Source organism: Bombina bombina, chromosome 2 (assembly GCF_027579735.1).
Source record: "Bombina bombina isolate aBomBom1 chromosome 2, aBomBom1.pri, whole genome shotgun sequence".
NCBI lineage: Eukaryota > Metazoa > Chordata > Amphibia > Anura > Bombinatoridae > Bombina > Bombina bombina.
In genome coordinates, this window is record NC_069500.1 from 32,938,424 (window position 1) to 32,965,510 (window position 27,087).

Below are 27,087 nucleotides of genomic sequence, written 5' to 3' on the forward strand. Positions count from 1 at the left end.
TTTGAACTTCATTAAAATATTGAGGATATTTTAGTAACAGATTCTGGCTCCTCTTCCCTACCCCTCTGGGAGTTTTGGGTTTGAGAGATGATGTAGATTTGTATCACTTGTACTGTATTCTGTGCTAAAGCATTGCTTCTCTGTTTATACTGATGTGCGAGTCTGTTGTATTGCTAGATTCTAAAGTGTATTAATTGGTTATTGTGTCTGATCTGAGAAAAAGCTTTACCTTTAAAGGGACAGTCTACACCAGAGTTTTTATTGTTTTAATTGATAGATAATCCCTTTATTACCCATTCTCTAGTTTTTCATAACCAACACAGTTATATTAATATACTTTTTTACCTCTGGGATTACCTTGTATCTAAGCCTCTGCAAACTGCCTCCTTATTTCAGTTCTTTTGACAGACTTGCATTTTAGCCAATCAGTGCTTACTCCTAGGTAACTTCACGTGCGTGAGCTCAATGTTATCTATATGACGCACATGAACTAACATCTTCTAGTGGTGAAAAACTGTCAAAATGCTTTCAGATAAGAGGCGGCCTTCAATGTCTAAGAAATTAGCATATGAACCTCCAAGGTTTAGCCTTCAACTAAGAATACCAAGAGAACAAAGCAAAATTGATGAAAAAAGTAAATTGGAAAGTTGTTAAATTACAAACCCTATCTGAATCATGAAAGTTCATTTTGGACTAGACTGTCCCTTTAAAATGTGATATAGACTTATCCTCTGAAGAACATACATATACATTTATTGTACATATTTTTTTTTCTTTAGGTGAATGAGGGAACTGAGGGTCATGTTTGCCTTGAATACAAATTTAAAGATGACGTCGTCACCAATGTTATCCAGTTCCCCCTTACGTTTCCAAAGACAGAGAGGTAGATTCACACCATGTTCAAACAAAGTGAAGTTCCAGATTAAAAACAACTTTACAGTTGGATGAAATGAGATATCAGTACACACTGGATTAGATTTCAATTGCTTGGTTTAATAACACATTTTTAAAAAAACAAAATAGAGTACAAAAAAAACCTTAGATATTGTTAAAGGGACAGTCTACAAGTTAAGTCATCCTAAAGTCTTACCTTAGATTAAGCTGTAAATAGTCTCCTCCTTCCCTTTCTATATCAAGCAGCGGGAACGGTAAAAAAAAAGTTATTTTGAAATGAATATTGTTTCTGGTCAGTTTGAAATGGCTGCCAAGCTCCACCCACCGATGACATCACGATCTGGTCTGCATCTAGGCACTCTGCTGAATAGCATTAATAACTCCAAGGGATACAGCTCCAAGTGGAATGTGCTCGTGAAGACCTGGGGGTAGCTGCCAACCTCCCCAAACAACTTGTCATACAATCAATGGTCGGTCCACAGCACTAACTGAATAGCATTGTCTGCTACATAGAAACATAGAATTTGACAGTAGATAAGAACCAAAAAGGCCCATCAAGTCTACCCATATTTCTTGTTACTGTTTTATTAGGATAGCCTTGTGTATGTCCCATCAAGTCTACCCATATTACTTGTTACTGTTTTATTAGGATAGCCTTGTGTATGTCCCATCAAGTCTACCCATATTACTGTTAGTTTTTTTCTTCGGATAGCCTTATGCATGTCCCAGGCATTTTTTAATTAATTTACAGTCTTTGTGTTTACCACAGCAGATGGAAGTTTATTCCATGAAGCCACCACCCTTTCTTTAAAAAAATGCTTCCTCATATTTCGCCTGAATCTGCTACCCTCTAACTTTAGATTGTGACCACTTGTTTTGGCATTTATTTTTTTGTGGAAAATTCTTTCAGCTTCTTCTCTATTAAAGGGACACTGAACCCAAAAGTTTTCTTTCGTAATTCAGATAGAGCATGCAATTTTAAGCAACTTTCTAATTTACTTCTATTATCAATTTTTCTTCGTTCTCTTGCTATCTTTATTTGAAAAAGAAGGAATCTAAGCTATGTTTTGGTTTAGGACACTGGAGAACACTTGTTTATTGGGCGGTTAAATTTATCCATCAATCAGCAAGAACAACCCAGGTTGTAAACCAAAAATGGGCCGGCATCTAAACTTACATTCTTGCTTTTCAAATAAAGATACAAAGAGACTGAAGAAAATTTGATAATAGGAGTAAATTACAAAGTTGCTTAAAATTGTATGCTCTATCTGAATCATGAAAGAAAAAAAATTGGGTTCAGTGTCCTTTTCAGTGTTTGTGTGTATATTTAAAGCAAATGAAGATGAAGAGCGCACTCCCACTCGCTTTTGGAATAAGGACCAGGGTGCAACGGAATCCAAATACCACAGTCCAATGATTGCACTCTCTGGATTTAATTTACAGCAAACTTTATTGTGAACGTTTTCGGAGCATTCACTCCTTCCTCAGACAATCGAAAGGGAACAAAACAGTGCTTAAATGGAAATACAGGACCCTCCCATATCCCCTGCAACCAATCACAACCCTTAGCAGTAATTGCATATAGGTGATAATATCCACCCAATGTTAAGTGTACACAAACATGTCAATCATTTAAGGATATGTAGTTCATATCAAAAGTGTAACTCTTAATCATCATTTTCATTAAAAATATATAGTGCCTATATCAAGTGACAAATTATACCAAATAAACAACTCCATCAAGGAGACAGATCATCATAACCGTATATAACATTCATGCTCAATTATCACGTTAGGCTATCGAGCTCAAAGAATCATGATTATATCTGCAAAACATATACAGGAAATATAAGACAATAGCAGCGGACCCACCTTGTATATAAACATGCTGTGTAAACAGGATCCTATCCGTATTATGAATCCAGATTGCCAAAACAGACGCCATATCAACAAACATTACCAGTGTGGAGATCAGAAGCACGCTGCGTGAGGGGGAGGTGTGTATCCACACATCATAGCATGTCAGTGGCCAATGGGATTTGCGTTACAATCGGACATGCCCCTTTCTTGTAACTCTGAAGCTACACTGCCTGTAAGGTATCACGGGAGCAAGCAAACTGTCATCCACAATTTATTGGCACAAATAGCCAAAAACCTGCAGCGTTGCCACAGAACAAAGTAATTAAGGACATGGTTCATGCCGACCCAAACACCCCCAAGCGTATGTTAATGCCAAATGAGATGTCACGATAGGGAGCACAACAAAATCACCCTCACTCAGCATTCACAATCAAGATGTGGAAAGTCAATACGACTATAACGGGTATATGTTATATGTAGGTCTTTACTTCTTTACTCGCTCAATTTATCCAAGCCAATTTATAAGAGCCTTAGTATAAGCTGCCATAATGAGTGTTATATATACCATCACATACCACGTACAAATCACATATATCTCATAAAGTGTATCACTAAACCAATGCCCAATAAATCGCTATGGTAGGCGTGGCTTATGTCGTCTGAACTGCCAATAAAGTTAAAATAAGGGATGCCCACTATAATCACCCCCAGAGCAGCCATAAACTCATCAATGAAATAGAAAGAACTACTCTATCAATGTATCCTTGTATCCAAAAGTGCATCATACTTCTGAGTCATCCCCTCACCCTAAATATAAAGATCGGGGATTAATGACAATGTGACAGAAAAAATAAATAACAATGTGGCTAATTAGTACCTAATCTTCATTCACTCCTAAGTCTGTATCCTTGTGTCATTAGGGGAGGGTAAACAAGGCACGATATTCCTTACTCAATCCTTATAGCTCACTGTCATTGTAAGATGTAAGGACTAAATAGGCTAAACTAACCCATGTCATCCAAGAGTATGGTAGTGTACTTTCCACACTTTCTATATTTTAAGATAAGTGCCAGTCTATGCTTGTATTCAAGCCTCCTGGGTGTATAGTCCCCTAGGTGTATATCCAGCGTGTCTCAAGCTGCAAGAGTTTCTTCTTCCTATCCCCACTCGGTCCTGTATTTCCATTTAAGCACTGTTTTGTTCATTTGTGTATATGTATATATAATGTATGTGTGTGTATACACACATACAGTGTCCCTTTAAGTCCCTTCATATATTTGAAGGTTTCTATCATGTCACCCTTTTTCCTTTCTATCCTTTAAACCAGGGGTCGCCAAGCTTTTGGACCTCAGGGACCACTAAACTCACAATTTTGAATCCCGTGGACCACTAACATGATATATATATATATATATATATATATATATATATTTTTTTTTTTTAAATGTACAAATCTCTATAGTGTGTGTGTATGTATACGTGTGTGTGTATGTATGTGTATATATATATATATATATACTGTACATAACTCGTATAACCATAGCTAAGTTTACATTATGTATATATTTTCACATACACACACACACACACATACTGTACATAACTAGTATAACCATAGCTAAGTTTACATTATGTATATATTTACACATTTTTAAGAAAAACATTTTTGGAATAAACTAACTGAATGACAGAACTGAGAGAATACTTCCAAATGACAGATGAATGGTAAGTGCCAACTTTTGAGCTGAAAACAGAGAGGCAGAAATTGGGGGGGGGGGGAATAATTATGTTTAAAAGGACCACAAGACTTCCAAGTTACCTCCCCACTTAGGAATTATTAAAAACTACTTATGATCATGGACAGACATTGGAGTCCTAAATTAAGTTTATATCAGAAAGCTCACAATATGGATGTGAGCTAACCAGGACTGATGTTACTGCAATTACTATAATACTGGTGGGATATGGCTGATCTGCTGGATGGCAATTACTGAAATTCAGGTGGAATGGCTTTGTGCGCGTGGAAATTATTTAGAATGAAAAATAATTAATATTTAATTAAAAAAAAAAAATGGAGGGGAGGAAGACAAACAGTGATGTAAGTTTTTTTCTGAAGGAATTAGGAAAACTACTACAAAGAGACAGGTAAAGGGAAGAAAATAAATTAAATATGAGAGAATTTTTTTTTAATTTTTTTTTAAGATTTTCTTTTTTTATATACTTTAATTCCACTATTTCAAGCCAAGACTATACCAACCTCCGCTGGCTTTAGAATGGAAGCATCTTCCTCTGAGCAGTGCGCCGGGCGGGAGGAGTTAAAAATACAATCTAGCTACGCAAGTTGCGCAATGTGAGTAGGGAGATTGTGATTTAACTCCTCTGTCGGTTTTCACTGATGTCCAGCCAGGCAATGTAGGAAGTAGAGGCGCGACGGGGGTGAAACCATCAAAGGAGACTAATTCCTGCTTGATGGTGTCAAGGACTAACAACATCTTTTCATGGTCCACAGACCACTGGTTGGCAACCGCTGCTCTAAACTATACATATTTAGATCATAGTCTTTCTTTATACCTTTTATATTTTAGACCATGTACCATTTTAGTAGCCCTCTTTTGGACAGCTTCTAGTTTATATCTTTCTGAAGATATGGTCTCCAGAACTGTACACAGTATTCCAGATTTGGCCTAACTAATGATCTGCAAAGTGGCATAAGAACCTTGCTATTTCTGCTACTAATACCTCTCCCAATGCAACCAAGTATTCCACTGGCCTTACTGGCTGCACTACTGCATTGTGTACGAAATTTTAAATCTAAAATAATGATTCCCAAGTCCCTTTCTTCTTTAGTTACAGTCACTAATGTACCATTGAGACTATAATTGGCCTTTGGGTTTTTGGATCCTATATGCATAATTTTGCTCTTGGTAATATTAAATTTCAGATCTCATTTATTTGACCAGTCCTCGAGTTTTTTAATATCACTGTTCATTTGATCAACCCCTCCTGGAACATCAACTGTTACAAATTTTTGTATCATCAGCAAACAAGCAAACCTTCCCCTTAAGCCCACTTCCAATATCACTTATGAACATGTTAAAGAAAACAGGCCCAAGAACTGACACTTGGGGAAGACTACTAGTAACTGACACCTCATTTGAATTTACTACATTAATTGAAACCTATTGTTTAAGCCAGCATTCTACCCACTTAACAATCCTAGCATCTACTCCAAAACAATACATTTTGTGAATGAGTTTGTTGTGTGGGACGGTGTCAAATGCTTTGCTGAAGTCTAGATATGCAACATCTATGGCTCCTACCAGATCTATTAATTTAGTTACATGGTCAAAGAAATCAATTAGATTAGTCTGACATGATCTTCCAGCAGTAAAACCAGGCTGTCCTTTGTCTTCTAAGTTGTTTGTCTGAAGGAAAGACACAAGTCTTTCATTTAAAAGAGTTTCCATTCATTTCCCTGCAATTGAGGTAAAACTGGCCTATAGTTGGCAGAAACTTCCCTACTACCATTTTTATGAAGAGGGACTACATTGGCAATTTTCTAGTCTTTTGGAACAACTCCTGTTAGAAGTGACTGATTAAAATAAATCAGCTAATGGAGTAGCCATCACGGATCGATGTTCTCTTAGAACCCTTGGATGAATATTATCTGGACCCACAGACTTATTTACTTTTGATAAAGCCCTTGAAATTAAAGTACTACTCACATTATCATTTACATCCCTTAATAGAATCTCCTTATCTTTACCATCGGTTGTAAAGGCAACATTGAGTGCAAGAGTTATTTTAGGAGCTATTCTGAGTTAGTCAGTGAGCCTTTTGTGATTGGAAGCAATATGAAGCCCAGATCGTGATGTCATCAGTGGGTGGAGCTTGATAGCCATTTCAAACTGGCCAGAAACAATTTTAGTTTCAAAATAACTGTTTTACCGTTCCTGCTGCATGATATAGAAAAGGTGCAGGATGCTATTTTCAGCTTAATCTAAGGTAAGACTTTAAGGTGTAGACTGTCCCTTTAATTCATCCAAATTAAGATATGTTTGTGCTGTATCTAAGTGGCGGGCAGAAGTGGCCTTCTGAAACTTCTCCTGTGGCCTCTCCATACAAAGGGCTAGATTACAAGTAAAGCCCTAACTGTTGCGCACAAATGATAAGGGGTATTTTAATTGAGTTCAATCAAATTTAACTTGCGTAAATATATTTACAAGTACAGTTACTCATAATAACATGGTCTAATAAAAAGAAGAAAAAAAATTGCTTTCATTATTTATAAGGGCTCAACGATATGAGGTCCCAGGTGTTAGAAGAAAAAAAAAAAGGAAGCAAACAGATACATACATATCTAACTATGTATATGTATGTGTGTACATATGTATGTATTTTACTGTATTACTGTACAAATTTAACATCCCAATGTTCACTTACAGGATAATGTAATTTTTATTGTAAATACATATTTCTATATGTATGTGTTTATATCTATACATTTGTATCTATTCGATATATAGGTATAGACAGATAATGAAAAAATATTAAACATACTGTAAAATATTCTAAATAATTCGTAGAATATATATTTTACAGTATTTTTAAATAAGGTTTATATTTTAAATGTAATATTTCGAAAAAGCACCTTTTAAGAATACTATGTTTTCATGTGCTCTAACACAATCGCGTTAAAATCTAAATCGTGAAACACAATGCGCAAAACGCATATTTTGAATTCCTATATTCTTCACATAAAAAATACAAAAATGTACTTTTTATTTTTTATATATATTTATATATACATCTGATACTGTTTATGTAAAATACATACATATTCCTATATATCTAAATGAATAGATACAATATATAGGTATAGCTATATTAAGAAATATGAATTTAAAAATAAATAGAACATATTCTGCAATGTGAAGAACATTGGAATGTGAAATATTAGGATTTCCATCTTAAAATGAGGAGAGTCTACGGCTTAAGTCCTTACTTGTGAGAATACAGAACCTGGCCACCAGGAGGAGGCAAAGACACCCCAGCCAAAGTCTTAAATACCTCCCCCACTCCCCTCATCCCCCAGTCATTCTTTGCCTTTCGTCACAGGAGGATGGCAGAGAAGTATCGGAAGATTCGGAGTAGTCTCTTATAGAGGGTAGTACTCTTCGGTATGGGACTGGAGTTTTAAGTAGTCTTTTTAGCCTCTCGGTGAGAGCATTGATGAATGCTAGGGTCTGCAGATGCAGGGAGAGTCTTTCTGCAAAACCATCCAGACTCGTATTAACAGCTCCTGAGCAATCAGTGTTGATGAGTTTCACTGCCTGCTTCTATCACTCATGTCAGGTGCAATGCTATAAGACTGTCAAACTTGAGAGGTTGTGTGTCTGTTCCACGGCAGAGATTCCAGTAAGATCATTTCATTTTATCTCATATGATAACATAAGAAGACAGGGTCACAGTGTGACTCCTTTATCTGTATGAAATCAAGGGTTAATATCTCCGGAAGGAGGTTATTGAACCGAGAGGATTTATACATAACTTGCTTTATTTTGTTTTATGCTGTGATGTGTGAGATGAGGCTCAGGCAGATGTGGAACATTTAGGTTTTACTTTAGTTTTTGAGATAACTGCTTGGCCTGTTATTTTTGGCGCGTTTCTCTCCTGGAGCAGGGGCGATCCTGCATGGCACTCCATGTGACCAGGTGTGGTCTCATTGACTTCCTTTTTCCTGACCATGCGGTTTACAGGAGAAGTGGTTTCTCTGTGGGGCCTGGGTCATAGGAGGTGGTGAGTGCACCGGTCATTGGGGGTATAAAGGTGCCATTTATCTTGTTCTTGTCTTAAAAGCGCAAGCTATGGAGGACTCTGATGCATTAGAGGGTACTCCCTCATTTCCTAAATCTAATACCTGTTTTTATTGTGAGGAGGCTACGGTATACCCGCCTGCTCAATTATGTTCCACATGCCTCGATAAGGTAATTATATCTAAAAAGACAAATATGTTTAGTACCACTGAGCCGTCCACCTCTGAGGGGTCTCCATCCCATGAGGTGCGTTCCCTGCAATCATCTCCTACTATACATGCAGCCTCCCATTGCACTGCTAATCCTCCTTCGGGAAAGGCCCTCTTACCACCAGACTTTTCTGAACAGTTACAAACGGCAGTGTCTGCGGCCTTCAGTGCTTTACCTCGCCCTGCTAAGCGCAGCAAAAGGTCAAATATTGCTATCCTTCCCATGGGTCATCTACCAATTTGTTGGATTTATCTGATACTAGATTATCCGCTGATGAAGATGCCTCTGATAGTTCAGAGGAGGCTCTTTCTGGGTCGAAATCTGCTGCCTCTCAACCTCCGGCTGCGGAGGAACCAGACTTTAGATTTTAGGATCGAACACTTACACTTTCTTTTAAAGGAAGTGTTGGCTACGTTAGAGGTTCTGGAACCTAAATTACCAGAGGAACCTTCTATTCCTAAGCTTGACAAGGTTTATGAAGACAGGGTGGTGCCATATACTTTCCCGGTTCCCATAAAGATGGCAAATATTAAGTATGAATGGGAGAGACTTGGATCTTTTTCCCCTTCTTCTTTTAAGAAATTGTTCCCCGTTCCAGACTCTCAATTAGAGTTGTGGGGGTCTGTCCCTAAGGTGGATGGTTTGTTATTTTAAGGAGCCATGGATAAGAAGCTAGAAAATCTGTTAAAAAAAATGTTTCAGCACACGGGTACTTGTTTCAGCCTGTAGCGGCGGTTGCTGCGGTAGCTGGAGCCGCTACCTATTGGTGCGACTCTCGGAAAGGATTGAGGTGGAAACTCCCCTCAACGAGACTCAGGAAAGAATTAAGGCCTTGAGGGTGCCTAATTCTTTCATCTGTGATGCCAAAACATCAGGTTTTTCTGTACTAGCCCATAGGGCCCTCTGGCTGAAGTCTTGGTCTGCGGACATTACTTCAAAATCTAGATTGCTTTCCCTTCTATTTAAGGTGAATATTCTTTTCGGTCCAGGCCTGGACTCTATCATATCCACGGTCACTGGGGGCAAGGGTGCCTTTCTACCGCAGGATAAGGAGAATAAATTTAAAGGACAAGGTCCTAATTTTCGTCTGGATAAATCCCAACGCCAGCAGCCCTCCGCGAAGCCTGATCAGTCCAAGGGAACTTGGAAACCATCTCAATCTTGAAATAAGTCCAAGCAGAACAAGAAGCCCACCGAAACAAAGTCGGTATGAAAGGGCGGCCCCCGATCCGGCGTTGGATCATGTTGGGGGCAGACTATTTCTCTTTGTGGAGGCTTGGTGGGGAGACGTGCAAGATCCTTGGGTTCTAGAAGTCATCGCTCAGGGTTACAGATAGGTTTCAAATCTCATCTGCAGAGGTATTGCAGTAGCGCCATACTTGGACAACATCCTGGTCCAGGCTCCGTCCTGACGGCTGACAGAAGACCATTCAAGAGCTCTTCTTCAATCTCATGGATGGAAAATAAACTTAGGAAAGAATTCTCTGGTTCCAAGTACCAGGGTGTAATTCCTGGGCACGATAATAGATTCTATATCCATGAGGATATTCCTTACAGACCAGAGACGTTGCAAAATTACTTCCAATTGTCTTGCCCTCCAGACCTTCTCAGGGCCATCTGTGGCCCGGTGTATGGAGTTAATTGGGCTCATGGTGTCCAGCATAGATATAATTCCATTCGCCAGGTTCCATCTCGGACCTCTTCAGCTGTGCATGCTGAGGCAATGTAATGGTGACCACTCCGATCTGTCTCAACAGATTTCTCTAGACAACCGGTCGAGAGAATCGCTCTTAGTGGCTCTGTCCAGATCGCCTGTCCCAAGGGACATCCTTCCTTCTTGAGACCATCCTGGGAGATTGTGACTATAGACGCAAGTCTCTCAGGATGGGGAGCCGTTTGGGGTGCCAGGAAGGCACAGGGCCGGTGGATTCGAGAGGAATCTCATCTCCTCCTCATCATTTTGGAACTTTGAGTGATCTTCAACGATCTGAAGGCTTGGCCTCTTCTGGGTTTGTCCCAGTTTATCAGATTCCAATCGGACAACCTTACCGCAGTGGCTTACATCAACCATCAGGGGGGAACGAGGAGCTCCTTAGCAATGGAGAAAGTATCTTGGATTCTGGAATGGGTGGAGGCCCACAACTGCTCGCTGTCAGCGATCCACTTTGCGGGTGTGGACAACTGGGAAGCGGATTTCCTCAGGAGACAATACTTTCATCCGGGGGAATGGTCCCTCCATCCTGAGGTGTTTGCGGAGATTTGTAACAGATGGGGGATGCCGGAGATAGATCTCATGGCAGGGATCCGCAGGCAGGGCTGATAGATGCATTAGCAGTGCCTTGGAGGTTCAAACTAGTATATATTTTTCCACCGTTGCCACTTCTACCTCTGGTAGTGGCCCGCATCAAGCTGGAGCAAGCTTCGGCGATCCTAATTGCTCCATCGTGGCCGCGAAGGATGTGGTTTGCAGATCTGGTAGGGATGTCCTCATCTCCTCCATGAATTTTACCTTGTCGCAGAGATTTGCTGGAACAGGGTCCTTTTGTTCATCAAAATCTAGATTCTCTGAGGCTGACTGCGTGGAGATTGAACGCTTAGTCTTAGCCAAGAGAGGTTTTTCTGAGAGAGTGATTGATACACTCATTCAAGCTAGAAAGCCGGTCACTTGTCGCATCTATCATAAGGTGTGGAAGACCTACTTATTCTGGTGTGAAGAGCGTGGATTCCCCTGGCATAATGTCAGGGTGTCAGGTTCTTTCCTTTCTCCAAGATGGTTTGGAGAAGGGACTTGCCGCTAGTTCCTTAAAGGGACAGTTTTTGGCTCTGTTATTACACAAGAGGCTCGCCAAGCTTCCTGATATACAGTCTTTTGTTCAGGCTCTGTCTAGAATCAGGCCTGTGTTTAGACATTCCGCTCCTCCTTGGAGTTTAAATCTGGTTCTTACGGTTTTGCAGAGCCCATGCATTCAGTTGACATTGTTACTGTCTTGTGAGGTTTTTTTCCTACTAGCTATTGCTTCTGCATGCAGAGTCCCTGAGATGGCGGCCTTGCAATGTGAGCTTTCTTACCTACTTTTTCATGCTGATAAGGCTGTTCTTCGCACTGGGTTGGGTTTTCTCCCTAAGGTTGTGTCTAATCTCAACGTCAATCAGGAGATTGTGGTTCCTTCCTTGTGCCCTAATCCTCCTAAGGAACGATTACTTCATAATCTGGATGTGGTTCGGGCTTTGAAATTCTATCTTCAGGCCACGAATGATTTTAGACAGACTTCTGCATTGTTTGTCTATTCTGGGAAGCACAGAAGGTTTCTTCCACTTCCCTATCTTTTTGGTTGAGGAGCATTATTCGCGTAGCATATGAAACAGCGGGACATAAACCTCCTCAGAGGAATACGGCTCATTCAACTAGAGCTGTGGCTTCATCTTGGGCCTTCAAGATTGAGGCCTCTATGGAGCAGATTTGTAGGGTGGCTACCTGGTCCTCCTTACATACGTTTTCAAAGTTTTACAAATTTAACGTTTTCTGCTTCGGCTGAAGCAGCTTTTGGGGAAATGTTTTGCAGGCTGTGGTGCCCTCAGAATAGGATTCGCTTCTCTTTTACCCTCCCATTTTCATTCAGTGTCCTCTAGAGCTTGGGTATATGTTTCACACAAGTAAGGAATGAAGACGTGGACTCTCCTCATATTAAATTGGAAAACATAAATTATGCTTACCTGATCATTTCCTTTCCATCTGTATGAGGAGAGTCTACAGCCCCTGCACGGTCTCTCAGTTGGGCGGACCAAAACTTTTTGTTGTTCTGGCACCATTTATACCCTGATATTTCTCCGACTGTTCCTTGTTCCCTCGGCAGAATGACTAGGGGATGAGGGGAGTGGGGGAGGTATTTAAGCATTCGGGGTGTCTTTGCCTCCTAGTGGCCAGATTCTGTATTCCCACAAGTAAGGAATGAAACTGTGGACTCTCCTCATACAGATGGAAAGGAAATTATCAGGTAAGCATAATTTTGTTTTCATGTCGGGTTTAGCACTCTTGAATATACACAGTCTGGTTAGTGCGTGAGTATGTTTGTTTTTGGGCTCCATTGAATTCTATGGGAGAACAGGGTCACGTTGAGTTTACGCTCACAAGCAAACTTTTTACTTTCAACTTGTAATACGAACACAAACTGAGACGGTTAAAAAGCCTCCGTCTAGCAAAGTTAACGCTTGAGCGGGAGCGCTCCACTTGTAATCTAGCCTTAAAGCAGGAAAGAATGTTATATTTTATCCCCAGGAAATTCATCTCCTGTTCTCCCCTACAAAACACCGGCTCATCACCTCGAATTCTCTCCTGAACCTTTAACCATATCTGTCATACACATACACGCACACAATCACACACACATATACATACACACACATACGCATATACAGGTTGTTGAGTGCTTTACATGTTAGGGTTAATATGTTTAATTGTATTCTAGAGTTTTTGGGAAGACGGTGTAGGGACTGGCAGAGCGGAACAGCTGATGTAGATCAGCAATTTAGGTGGATGAGTCTAGCTGAAGCATTTATGATAGATTGGAGGGGAAGAGGTAGGATTTGGGAAGGGCATTTAGGAGTAGGTTGCAATAGTCCATACTTTATTTTGTGTTACAACCTATTTTTGTATTAAACACTAATTCGTGGTTTCATGGGTTTTTCTGGTTCTAGACCCACAATCCACCGTTTGGCTGCAAAGGCTCTGATCTCTGAGCTGGAGTACGGTACAGATGCAGACTCAGAGGAAGTAAAGAAGAGGATCCTGGAAACCAGTCTCCAGTCGGGGGTGGTCTCCTCTCTCACAGCCTATGTGGCTGTCAACAAAGACAGCAAGAAACCTGTAGAGGGTCCACCCATGAGGGTCAATATCCCTGCTCCAGGTAAAGAGCTCACAAAAGAGCATAGCATTAACGTGTCACACATTTTGTCACAGGAAAAGCAGGCTTTCTTTCATACATGTAGTGATCCATTACTCCTTAGAATTACTCTTCCCTGCCACTAGGAGGAGATTCCCAAACCCCAAGAGTTCTATAAAACACCTCCCACCTCACTGGCATCTCAGTCTTGTCTTTGCCTCTGCTGGAGGAGGTTGAAGAATAAAGGCTTGCATTTGATTCTTTAGTGAGAGGGGTTCTCAGATCGAGTTGAGGCCTTATTTATTATATTTCTAGGAGACCATGGGACAGTTTATCATTTTTAGGTAATTCCCCTTTATTTTAAGTATTTATAATTATGCGTCATGTTTTCACCCGCGTATATTTTCTCCTGTTAAGTGTGATCAGTCCACGGGTCATCATTACTTCTGGGATATTACTCCTCCCCAACAGGAAGTGCAAGAGGATTCACCCAGCAGAGCTGCCATATAGCTCCTCCCCTCTACGTCACTCCCAGTCATTCTCTTGCACCCAACGACTAGATAGGATGTGTGAGAGGACTATGGTGATTATACTTAGTTTCATACCTTCAATCAAAAGTTTGTTATTTTATAATAGCACCGGAGTGTGTTATTCCTTCTCTGGTAGAATTTGAAGAAGAATCTACCTGAGTTTTTACTATGATTTTAGCCGGAGTAGTTAAGATCATATTGCTGTTTCTCGGCCATCTGAGGAGAGGTAAACTTCAGATCAGGGGACAGCGGGCAGATTAATCTGCAAAGAGGTATGTAGCAGCTTATTATTTTCTGACAATGGAATTGATGAGAAAATCCTGCCATACCGATATAATGTAAACTCAGCCTTAAATGCAGTAGCAGCATCTGGTATCAGGCTGTCATGTATGTATATTTTACACTTCAGTATTCTGGGGAATGGTACTTCACTGGAATTGCACTGTGTACATAAGACTTTAGCCTAAATTGCAGGGACTGGCAACAGGCTTTTTAATAACTCTTAATTTATGTTAAACGTTTTTTGCTGGAATGTAAAATCGTTTTCATTTTCTGAGGTACTGGGTGAATAAAATGTTTGGGCACTATTTTTTTCCACTTGGCAGTTGCTTGATCTAATTTATGACAGTTTACTGATCTCTCTCACTGTTGTGTGTGAGGGGGAGTGGCCTTTTTTGGCGCTTTTACTACGCATAAAAAAATTCAGTCAGAAGCTCATTGTATTTCCTGCATGATCCTGTTCATCTCTACAGAACTCAGGGGTCTTCAAAACTTGTTTTGAGGGAGGTAATCCTCACAGCAGAGCTGTGAGATTGTAGTTGACTGTGATAAAAAACGTTTATTCTGTAACTTTTTTTTCTGCTATCAGGGTTAGTTATCCTTGCTAATGGGAACAGGCCTTTGCTAAAATTGTGTTTTTTACAAAGATTTGATGCTATAACCTTTTCAGTTTATTAATTTTCAACTGTCATAACTCTTTCTGTGCTTCTTATAGGCACAGTACGTTTTCATATCATAGTATTTTACTTGAATAGTATTTCCAAGTTGCTAGTTTATTTGCTAGTGTGTTAAACATGTCTGATTCAGAGGAAGACATCTGTGCTATATGTGCTAATGCCAAAGTGGAGCCCAATAGAAATTTATGTACTAACTGTATTGATGCTACTTTAAATAAAAGTCAATCTGTACAAATTAAACACATTTCACCAAACAACGAGGGGAGAGTTATGCCGACTAACTCGCCTCACGTGACAGTACCTGCATCTCCCGCTCAGGAGGTGCGTGATATTGTGGCGCCGAGTACATCTGGGCGGCCATTACAAATAACATTACAGGATATGGCTACTGTTATGACTGAAGTTTTGGCTAAATTACCAGAACTAAGAGGTAAGCGTGATCACTCTGGGGTGAGAACAGAGTGCGCTGATAATGCTAGGGCCATGTCTGATACTGCGTCACAACTTGCAGAACATGAGGACGGAGAGCTTCTTTCTGCGGCTGACGGTTCTGATCCAAACAGATTGGATTCAGATATTTCAAATTTTAAATTTAAGCTGGAAAACCTCCGTGTATTACTAGGGGAGGTGTTAGCGGCTCTTAATGATTGTAACACAGTTGCAATACCAGAGAAAATGTGTAGGTTGGATAAATATTTTGCGGTACCATCGAGTACTGACGTTTTTCCTATACCTAAGAGACTAACTGAAATTGTTACTAAGGAGTGGGATAGACCCGGTGTGCCGTTCTCACCCCCTCCGATATTTAGAAAGATGTTTCCAATAGACTCCACCACATGGGACTTATGGCAAACGGTCCCTAAGGTGGAAGGAGCAGTTTCTACTTTAGCTAAGCGTACTACTATCCCGGTGGAGGATAGCTGTGCCTTTTCAGATCCAATGGATAAAAAGTTAGAGGGTTACCTTAAGAAAATGTTTGTTCAACAAGGTTTTATATTGCAACCCCTTGCATGCATTGCGCCGGTCACGGCTGCGGCGGCATTCTGGTTTGAGTCTCTGGAAGAGACCATTATTTCAGCTACTCTGGATGAGATTACGGACAAGCTTAGAGTCCTTAAGCTAGCTAATTCATTCATTTCGGATGCCGTAGTACATTTAACTAAACTTACGGCTAAGAATCCCGGATTCGCCATTCAGGCGCGCAGAGCACTGTGGCTAAAATCCTGGTCAGCTGACGTTACTTCTAAGTCTAAATTACTTAATATACCTTTCAAGGGGCAGACCTTATTTGGGCCCGGTTTGAAAGAAATTATCGCTGACATTACAGGAGGTAAAGGCCATGCCCTGCCTCAAGACAGAGCCAAACCTAAGGCTAGACAGTCTAATTTTCGTTCCTTTCGGAATTTCAAAGCAGGAGCAGCATCAACTTCCTCTGCTCCAAAACAGGAAGGATCTGTTGCTCGCTACAGACAAGGCTGGAGACCTAACCAGTCCTGCAACAAGGGCAAGCAGGCCAGGAAACCTGCTGCTGCCCCTAAAACAGCATGAATTGAGGGCCCCCGATCCGGGATCGGATCTAGTGGGGGGCAGACTTTCTCTCTTCGCCCAGGCTTGGGCAAGAGATGTCCAGGATCCCTGGGCGCTAGAGATAATATCTCAGGGATACCTTCTGGACTTCAAATACTCTCCTCCAAGAGAGAGATTTCATCTGTCAAGGTTGTCAACAAACCAAACAAAGAAAGAGGCGTTTCTACGCTGCGTACAAGAGCTTTTGTTAATGGGAGTAATCCATCCAGTTCCACGGTCGGAACAGGGACAAGGGTTTTACTCAAATCTGTTTGTGGTTCCCAAAAAAGAGGGAACTTTCAGGCCAATCCTGGATTTAAAGATCCTAAACAAATTCCTAAGAGTTCCATCGTTCCATCCAAAATGGAGATTATTCGGACAATTTTACCCATGATCCAAAAGGGTCAGTACATGACCACAGTGGATTTAAAAGATGCTTACCTTCACATACCGATTCACAAAGATCATTTCCGGTATCTAAGGTTTGCCTTCCTAGACAGGCATTACCAGTTTGTAGCTCTTCCATTCGGATTGGCTACAGCTCCAAGAATCTTCACAAAGGTTCTGGGTGCTCTTCTGGCGGTACTAAGACCGCGAGGAATTTCGGTAGCTCCGTACCTAGACGACATTCTGATACAAGCTTCAAGCTTTCAAACTGCCAAGTCTCATACAGAGTTAGTACTGGCATTTCTAAGGTCGCATGGATGGAAGGTGAACGAAAAGAAAAGTTCTCTCTTTCCACTCACAAGAGTTCCCTTCCTGGGGACTCTTATAGATTCTGTAGAAATGAAAATTTACCTGACAGAAGACAGGTTAACAAAACTTCAAAGTGCATGCCGTGTCCTTCATTCCATTCAACACCCGTCAGTGGCTCAATGCATGGAGGTAATCGGCTTAATGGTAGCGGCAATGGACATAGTACCCTTTGCACGCCTACACCTCAGACCACTGCAATTGTGCATGCTAAGTCAGTGGAATGGGGATTACTCAGACTTGTCCCCTTCTCTGAATCTGGATCAAGAGACCAGAAATTCTCTCCTATGGTGGCTTTCTCGGCCACATCTGTCCAGGGGGATGCCATTCAGCAGGCCAGACTGGACAATTGTAACAACAGACGCCAGCCTTCTAGGTTGGGGCGCCGTCTGGAATTCTCTGAAGGCTCAGGGACAATGGAATCAGGAGGAGAGTCTCCTACCAATAAACATTCTGGAATTGAGAGCAGTTCTCAATGCCCTCCTGGCTTGGCCCCAGTTGACAACTCGGGGGTTCATCAGGTTTCAGTCGGACAACATCACGACTGTAGCTTACATCAACCATCAGGGAGGGACAAGAAGCTCCCTAGCAATGATGGAAGTATCAAAGATAATTCGCTGGGCAGAGTCTCACTCTTGCCACCTGTCAGCAATCCACATCCCGGGAGTGGAGAACTGGGAGGCGGATTTTTTAAGTCGTCAGACTTTTCATCCGGGGGAGTGGGAACTTCATCCGGAGGTCTTTGCCCAAATACTTCGTCATTGGGGCAAACCAGACATAGATCTCATGGCGTCTCGACAGAACGCCAAGCTTCCTCGTTACGGGTCCAGATCCAGGGATCCGGGAGCGGTCCTGATAGATGCCTTGACAGCACCTTGGACCTTCAGGATAGCTTATGTGTTTCCACCCTTCCCGATGCTTCCTCGATTGATTGCCAGAATCAAGCAGGAGAGAGCATCAGTTATTCTAATAGCACCTGCATGGCCACGCAGGACTTGGTATGCAGACCTGGTGGACATGTCATCCTGTCCACCTTGGTCTCTACCTCTGAAACAGGACCTTCTGATACAGGGTCCTTTCAAACTTCAAAATCTAACTTCTCTGAAGCTGACTGCTTGGAAATTGAACGCTTGATTTTATCAAAACGTGGTTTTTCTGAGTCAGTTATTGATACCTTAATACAGGCTAGGAAGCCTGTTACCAGAAAGATTTACCATAAGATATGGCGTAAATACCTATATTGGTGCGAATCCAAAGGTTACTCTTGGAGTAAGGTTAGGATTCCTAGGATATTGTCTTTTCTACAAGAAGGTTTAGAAAAGGGTTTATCTGCTAGTTCCTTAAAGGGACAGATCTCAGCTCTGTCCATTCTGTTGCACAAACGTCTGTCAGAAGTTCCAGACGTTCAGGCTTTTTGTCAGGCTTTGGCCAGGATTAAGCCTGTGTTTAAAACTGTTGCTCCGCCATGGAGTTTAAACCTTGTTCTTAACGTTTTACAGGGAGTTCCGTTTGAACCCCTTCATTCCATTGATATAAAGTTGTTATCTTGGAAAGTTCTATTTTTAATGGCTATTTCCTCGGCTCGAAGAGTCTCTGAGTTATCAGCCATACATTGTGATTCTCCTTATTTGATTTTTCATTCGGATAAGGTAGTTCTGCGTACTAAACCTGGGTTCTTACCTAAGGTAGTCACTAACAGGAATATCAATCAAGAGATTGTTGTTCCATCCTTGTGTCCAAATCCTTCTTCGAAGAAGGAACGTCTTCTGCACAATCTGGATGTAGTTCGTGCCCTAAAATTTTACTTACAGGCAACTAAAGAATTTCGACAAACGTCTTCCCTGTTTGTCGTTTACTCTGGTCAGAGGAGAGGTCAAAAGGCTTCTGCTACCTCTCTTTCTTTTTGGCTTCGTAGCATAATTCGTTTAGCTTATGAGACTGCTGGACAGCAGCCTCCTGAAAGAATTACAGCTCATTCCACTAGAGCTGTGGCTTCCACTTGGGCCTTTAAGAATGAGGCCTCTGTTGAACAGATTTGCAAGGCTGCAACTTGGTCTTCGCTTCATACTTTTTCCAAATTTTACAAATTTGACACTTTTGCTTCCTCGGAGGCTATTTTTGGGAGAAAGGTCCTTCAGGCAGTGGTTCCTTCTGTATAAAGAGCCTGCCTATCCCTCCCGTCATCCGTGTACTTTTGCTTTGGTATTGGTATCCCAGAAGTAATGATGACCCGTGGACTGATCACACTTAACAGGAGAAAACATAATTTATGCTTACCTGATAAATTCCTTTCTCCTGTAGTGTGATCAGTCCACGGCCCGCCCTGTTTTTTACGGCAGGTAAATATTTTTTAAATTATACTCCAGTCACCACTACACCCTTTGGTTTCTCCTTTCTCGTTGGTCCTTTGTCGAATGACTGGGAGTGACGTAGAGGGGAGGAGCTATATGGCAGCTCTGCTGGGTGAATCCTCTTGCACTTCCTGTTGGGGAGGAGTAATATCCCAGAAGTAATGATGACCCGTGGACTGATCACACTACAGGAGAAAGGAATTTATCAGGTAAGCATAAATTATGTTTTTTAAACGGTTACACATGAATTTTTAAACTCATGCTGGATTGTTTTGTGCATGTGCTTTACTATTTTCTTTATATGATGTTAGATTGACGCGTGCCTCCTCTCATGCTATTTAGATAACAGGTGTCCTGTGTACTACCACATCTCTGCTTTTATCATTTTTTAATTTGTAAATTTTTAAGAGTTCTTTTCAAAGGAGGTAAGTGTTTCCCTTTCTTTAAAGCTTGTGAGGCCAATTGTTGCATGGACTTACAAGCTGGATGCCTTGGGGTGCACGCAATGATTGGAGGAAGCGGGAGCTGCGGGTGGAAGATCGCTGGTCTGTTTTCATAAATAAAAGGTATTTTTTTTAAAAAGTTGCTTAAATGTAAAGTTTCATGAATGAAAGTGCCCCTGTTTTTAAGAGTATTTTTAAAAAACGGGCGCATTCTCATTAAACTTTATATTCACTTTAAATTCTCACTCTGACAAATAAAGCCCTCAATTGCATTGCTCCCCCCTACATCTCAGACCTTGTCTCCAGATACTCTCCCTCCCAACCCCTTCGCTCCGCTCATGATCTCCTACTCTCCTTCTCTCTTGTTACCTCCTCACATTCCCGTTTACAAGATTTCTCCATACTGGCTCCCTTCTTATGGAACTCTCTGCCTTGCTCCACAAGACTCTCCCCTAGTTTTAAAAGCTTCAAGTTCTCCCTGAAGACATTACTATTCAGGGACGCATACAATCTACACTAACCTTCCTATCTCCACTTCTATCCCCTTAAACCCCATAGCATGTAAGCCTATGAGCCCAGCTGTTTGTAGTCCACCTTCATAAGAGCTGACTACAACAGTGCAACTCTTGGTAGGACTCTACCCATTTGATCTCTGTAATTGTTTTTTATATACCACCTATGTTCATAGCACTGCAGAACCTGTTAGAGCCCTACATATACCTGTTGATGATGATGATAATGTTTTTATACCTATGGTTAAATCCGCTGATGTATTTCTTATCCCTGATGGGGTCTCTGAGATTATTTCCAGAGCCAGATATTCCATTTTAATCCTTCTGCAAGGTTTATAGCAAATGTATATTACATTTTGGGAAGATACTCCCAAAGCAGATGGGGCTATTTCTACTCTGACTTTACGTGCCACTATTCCTTTGGAAGTTAGAATCCTTCCATAAGAGAGTTTTTTTAAGCAAGCAGGTTATCTTTTTAGATCAGCAGTATCTATTACTGGTGTGGCTTCTGCTTCTTCCTTTTGGTTTAATAATGTTTTTGGGCAGTTTTCTGACGATTCTTCTAGTGAAGATTTTTTTTAAACCGTCCCAATGCTTTTATTTATGAAGCTATTTTTGTCATTAAATTTTATGCTAAAGCATGTCTTTGGCAGTACTTTCTAAGAGCTTTATGCTTAATTCTTGGTCTGATGATCAGAACAGGGCACATAAATCAGATTCCTTCACACAAAAGCAGGTTCTTTCTGGAAGCCAAATTCTAACTGGAACAAGTGTGAGCAGTCTAAGAAATCTACTCCCTTATCTTAGTTTGCATGAAGGTGTGGCTCTTGATCCAGCGACTTTGGTAGGAGACAGGTTAAGCTTCTTTCAGGAATCTTGGATTCAGCTGGGTTCTAAATATAGTCTCCCAGGGTTATCAAATAGGTTTCAGAGTGAGGCCTTCAAGGGAAGGTTTTTTCGGTTTCATTTTCTGTGAAATCCTGTAAAGGCTTAAATATAGGGCTTCAGGCAGTTGCTTCAGGATGGTTCTTCTGTTGGTTATTTATTCATTGCATCTTTTTGCCCTGTTTTGGGTTCTTTTGGGGTTGTTTTCGTTTTTCAGTGAAATAGATGCGTCTTAAATGCCACTCTTTGTTTTATTACTTGTTGACACCATTACTTGGGTATAAGTTCCCAGGAGTAAAGGATCATGTACTTTCACCACCTATATGAAAGAAAACCATAATTTATGCTTACCAGATAAATAAAAACCTTTCATGGTGGTGATAGTCCACGAGACTCCGCCCTTTGTTTTGTTTTTTCTGCTGCTGTTATTTCTTTTTAAAGACACGCTGAGTCCACCGATTTCATCCTTACTTGTGGGATATTCACCTCCTGGTCAGCATGAGGAGGCAAAGAGCACCACAGCAGAGCTGCTATATATAGCTCCTCCCTTCCCTCCCACCCCAGTCATTCTCTTTGCCTACATTAGTGATAGGAAGAGGTAAAGTGAGGTGTTAGTATAGATTCTTCAATCAAGAGTTTAATATTTTTAAAGTAGTGCCAGAGTGTGCTGCTTTGTTCTAGGGTGTAGACGTAGTCCATATCATTCTCTTCAGTAGAGCTTTTGGTGGCTTTAAAGCAATGGGAACTTGTGGGACATAATTCTCACTGTGCCTCCCATATTCTGATGCTGCCCTTACTAAGAAAACCGGAGGGATTTTACTCAGGTCTTTCGTTTTTGTTACAGGACCATGGGAGGGAGAGGACCTCCTAAACCTGGGAACTGCCTTGCTGCCAGGCAGAAAATGAGTTAAGTGCTGACTTTATTTCTGGGGGTAGAGGATCTCAGAAAAAGGCCTGGGCACTTTGTTTCTAGACCTCATTGAACTAAATAGAAGATTCTCCTAGTCTATTAGGGGACTTAAGGCAGCTAGGACACTGGGGTTTTACATGTGTCTCATCTCCCGGCGGTCTCATATTTAATATTAAAACCGACCGGGGGATTTTATATTGAGCTTTTTTCCAGAGGCTCTGTTCTGTAGAATATATTCATGCTGTTTGTCACAGCGGTATATATTAACGCAGTATGTGGAGATTGCATAGAGAACTGTTTGCGCAGTATGTTGTGCATTTTATACTTTGGTCCCGGTGCCTAGTCTTAAGCAAGGCGACCGGGATATTGCACAGAGAACTGTTTGGAGCGCAGTATGTTGTGCATTTTATAATTTGCTCCCGGTGCCTAGTCTTAAGCAAGGCGACTGGGAGATTGCACAGAGAACTGTTTGTCACAATTGTATGTCTTGTTAGAGCAGTATGTTGTGTGTTTTTTACTTGCCTCCCGGTGCCTATACTTAAGCAAGGTGACCGGGAGATTGCACAGAGAACAGTTTATCACAAGACTTCTCTGGATGAGGTGGCTGTTTAACTCAAGTGCACAAGTAACAGCGGTATACCATTCTCTTCTTTGCTCCCAGCGCCTATACTTAAACAATGACGACTGGGAGTTGGCTTATGTAACGCCCACGAAGGGCGGAGCTTGTTGAATGGCGCCGTGTATGTGCGCTCTTCTCTTTTGAGCGGGAGAAGTCCATAATGGCGCTTGTGTAATTCACTTCCTCCTTATCTCTTCCGGTTATGGGAAGGATAGGAGCTGTTATTAACCGAGTATTTGCGCTTAAGTCAGCGCTATGGTGACAGGATTGTGAAGGCTATCTTTCGTCTCAGCTGGGTAACATGCTGAGATGTAAAGGTGTTTATATTCCCTCACGTTTTTATTCTATTGTTTCTGTCATTGGTTATAAATATTTCTCAACATTTAAACACACAGTAACGGTAGTTATATATTGAATTTTATTATCAATAAAATTTAAGCTTCTGTCTTATATGTGCGTGATTGAGGAGGTGTTCAAAGAATTTCTATAACACTCTGGCAGTGCTCTGCGGTTCCTTACAAACTCCATCTAGAGTTGCTACGCAAAGCATCGCTTCTTTTATATCATGGCGAAATCTTTGAGTAGAGTAACGGTTATTTATAAGTGTCTTTCAGAAGATTAAAATTTAAAAAAAAGTTACCTTTTAAAATTTAAAGACGGTAACGTTTTTTTATGTGTTATTTTTTGTTGTGGAATCCCAACTGTTCATTGGTGTAATTCATCCTTTGTGACTCGGGATGGATCAAGACGCCCTGCTAGGGGTCCCTTGTTTTTTAGGATGGATACCATTGTGGTACTACCAATACTTTTTCTATTTCTCATTTTTTTTGTGATCTTTAATTTGATAAAGTTAGTCTTGTCTAAACCTACTCCTTTCTAGGGCGTATGTTTGTCTAGGAAGCATAGTGACGCTGATCAAGATATGCTACAAATTCCTAAAAATGTATAGTCCACATGCAGTGCTCTGCATTTTCTCTCTTACTCCTTTTGGGGTTATTTTGTATTTGACAGCCGTCTGTGTGTGTTGCCACCACCATTACTAGTGCGGCGGCATATTGTTTTGATGCGCTATCTGAGGCCCTCAGGACTGAGACTTCTCTGGATGAGATCCAAGATAGGATAAAGGCTCTCAAACTTGCAAAGGCCTTTATTTCAGACACTTCCCTTCAAGTTATCAAATGGGGAGCGAAGATAATTGAGTTTGTATATCTTGGGCCGCAGAGCCTTATAGGTAAAACCCTGAACTGCGGATGTGTCTTTTAAGCCATTCATACAAGGGGAAGACTTTGTTCGGACACGATCTGAAGGAGATTATCTCTGATATCACGGGAGGTAAGGGTCATTTTCTTCCGCAAGACAAGAGAAATAAAGAAAAAGGACGACAAAACAATTTTCGTTTCATTCGTAATTTCAGGGGAAACTCTCCTTCCAGTCCAGACCTATATGGAGATCCATCCAGTCTTGGAACAAGGGATAGCGGTCCAAGATGCAGACTAGTGATTCCAAGACGGCATGGAAGGTATACCCCCAATCCGGGACCGGATCTTGTAGGGGGCAGGATTTCCTTCTTTGTTCAAAGCCTGGGTTCGGAATGTCCAGGATCCCTGGGCAATAGAAATTGTGTCTCAGGGATACAATCTGCAGTTCAAGGTTTTTTTTTCCCCCCCAAGGGCAGATTCCTAATTTTGAGGTTATCTGCAGACCAGATGAAAAGAGAGGCGTTCTTACAGTGTGTAAGAGACCTCTCAGCTCCGGGAGTGATTGTTCCTATTCGAATTTTGGAACAGGGACTGGGTTTTTATTCCAATCTATTTGTGGTTCCCAAAAAGGAGGGAACCTTCAGACCATTTCTAAACATGTTTCTTGGGATACCGTCCTTCTAGATGGAAACTATTCGTTTCATCCTACCATTGATCCAAGAGGGTCAATTTATGACCACAGTGGATTTAAAGGACGCATATCTGCATGTTCCCAGTCACAGGGATCATCACAAGTTATTAAGGTTTGCTTTTCTGGACAAACACTACCAGTTTGTGGCTCTCCTTTGCGGTCTTACCTCAACCCCCAGAATCTTTACAAAGGTTCTGGAATCTCTGTTGGCGGTACTTCATTCAAAGGGCATTGCAATGGCGCCTTGTCTGGACGACATTCTAGTTCAGGCGCCATCCTTTCAGCTAGCAAGATCCCACACGGAATTGGTGTTGTCCTTCCTAAGATCCCGTGGCTGGAAGGTGAATTTAGAAAAGAGTTCCTTAGTTCCACGCACAAGTGTGGCTTTCCTAGGGACCATTTTAGACTATCTGTCTATGCAAATATTTCTGACAGGATTCACGAAATCAAAGATTGTTACTTGTCTAGCCCTTCAGTCCACTCCTCTTCCTTCAGGGGCTCAGTGCATGGAGTCAATAGGGCTGATGGTGGCGGCTCTGGCTATCATTCCGTTTGCTCGCTTCATCTCAGGGCTCTGCAGTTGATCCTCCCAGGGAACATGCTTTTGCAGACCACCTTGGGTGATTGTGATGACAGATGCCAGACTCCTAGGGTGGGGAGCAGTCTGGGGCTTCCTGAAGGCTCAAGAATTATGGACACAGTCAGATTTTTTTTCTTATAGATATACTGCAACTAAGAGCGGTCTACAATGATCTTCTGGCCTTGCCTCAATTCAGTTTATCAGGTCTGACTCGGACAACATAACGTCAGTGGCCTACATCTCTCATTGGGGGTGGAAAAAAAGAAGTTCCTTGGCGATGACAGAGGTTGCCAGAATAATTCAATGGACGGAGACCCATCATTGCTCGAATAAAACAGGAGAGGGCATCAGTGATCCTCATTGCTCCTGCGTGGCCTCGCAGGATTTGGTATGCAGATCTGGTGGACATGTCATCCCTGCCACCTTGGAGACTTCCGTTGAGGAAGGACCTTCTCATTTAAGGGCCCTTCTTTCACCCAAATCTAGTTTGTCTGAAGCTGTCTGCTTGGAGATTGAACGCTTAATCCTATCCAAGCGGGGGGTTTCTGATTCTGTCATAGAGATCATGATCCAGGCTCGTAAACCTGTGACTAGAAAGATTTACCATAAGAAATGGCGTAAATATTTTTATTTGTGTGAATCCAAGGGCTACTCATGGAGTAGCGTTAGGATTCCCAGAATTTTGTCTTTTCTCCAAGAAGGATTGGAGAAGGGTTTATCTGCAAGTTCCCTAAAGGGTCAGATCATCTGCCTTATTTATTTTGTTACACAAACGTCTGGCAGATGTTCCAGATGTTCATTCCTTTTGTCAGGCTTTGGCTAGAATCAGGCCTGTGTTTAAACTAATTGCTCCTCCATGGAGTCTGAATTTAGTTCTTAAAGTTCTTCAAGGGGCTCCATTTTATCCTATGCATCCTTAGATATTAAGTTGTTGTCTTGGAAAGTTTTATTTCTTGTTGCCATTTTTTCAGATCGAAGAGCGTCTGAACTTTCGGCATTGCAATACGATTCTCCTTACCTTATTTTTCATTCGGATAAGTTGGTTTTACGTACTAAACTAGGGTTCCTCCCTAAGGTTGTTTCAGACAGGAACATTAATCAGGAGATTGTTGTTCCTTCCTTGTGTCCTAATTCTTCTTCTCAAAAGGAGCGTCTTTTGCACAATTTGTATGTGGTTCGTGCTTTGAAATTTTATTTACAAGCGACTAAGAACTTTCGTCAGTCGTCTACTTTGTTTGTCTTTTTCTCTGGAAAACGTAAGGGTTAGAAGGCTACGGCTACCTCTTTCTTTTTGACTGAAGAGTATCATCCGTTTTGCAGCCTCCTGAAAGAATTACAGTATGTATGTGTGAGAGTGTGTGTGTGTGTGTGTATGTATGTGTATGTGTATATGTATATGTATATATATATATATATATATATATATATATAT

General features: G+C 41.3%; 1 protein-coding gene across 1 annotated transcript in view; it reads left to right on the forward strand.

Moving 5' to 3' along the window:
• The window catches only part of LOC128648384 (von Willebrand factor A domain-containing protein 5A), a 314,477-nt gene that overhangs the window by 210,978 nt on the left and 76,412 nt on the right, over positions 1–27,087 (forward strand). Inside the window, exons 16-17 of the mRNA XM_053700991.1 lie at positions 780–883; positions 13,476–13,684. Of these exons, the coding sequence (XP_053556966.1) occupies positions 780–883; positions 13,476–13,684 (313 nt within the window). The remainder of the gene's footprint in view (positions 1–779; positions 884–13,475; positions 13,685–27,087) is intronic.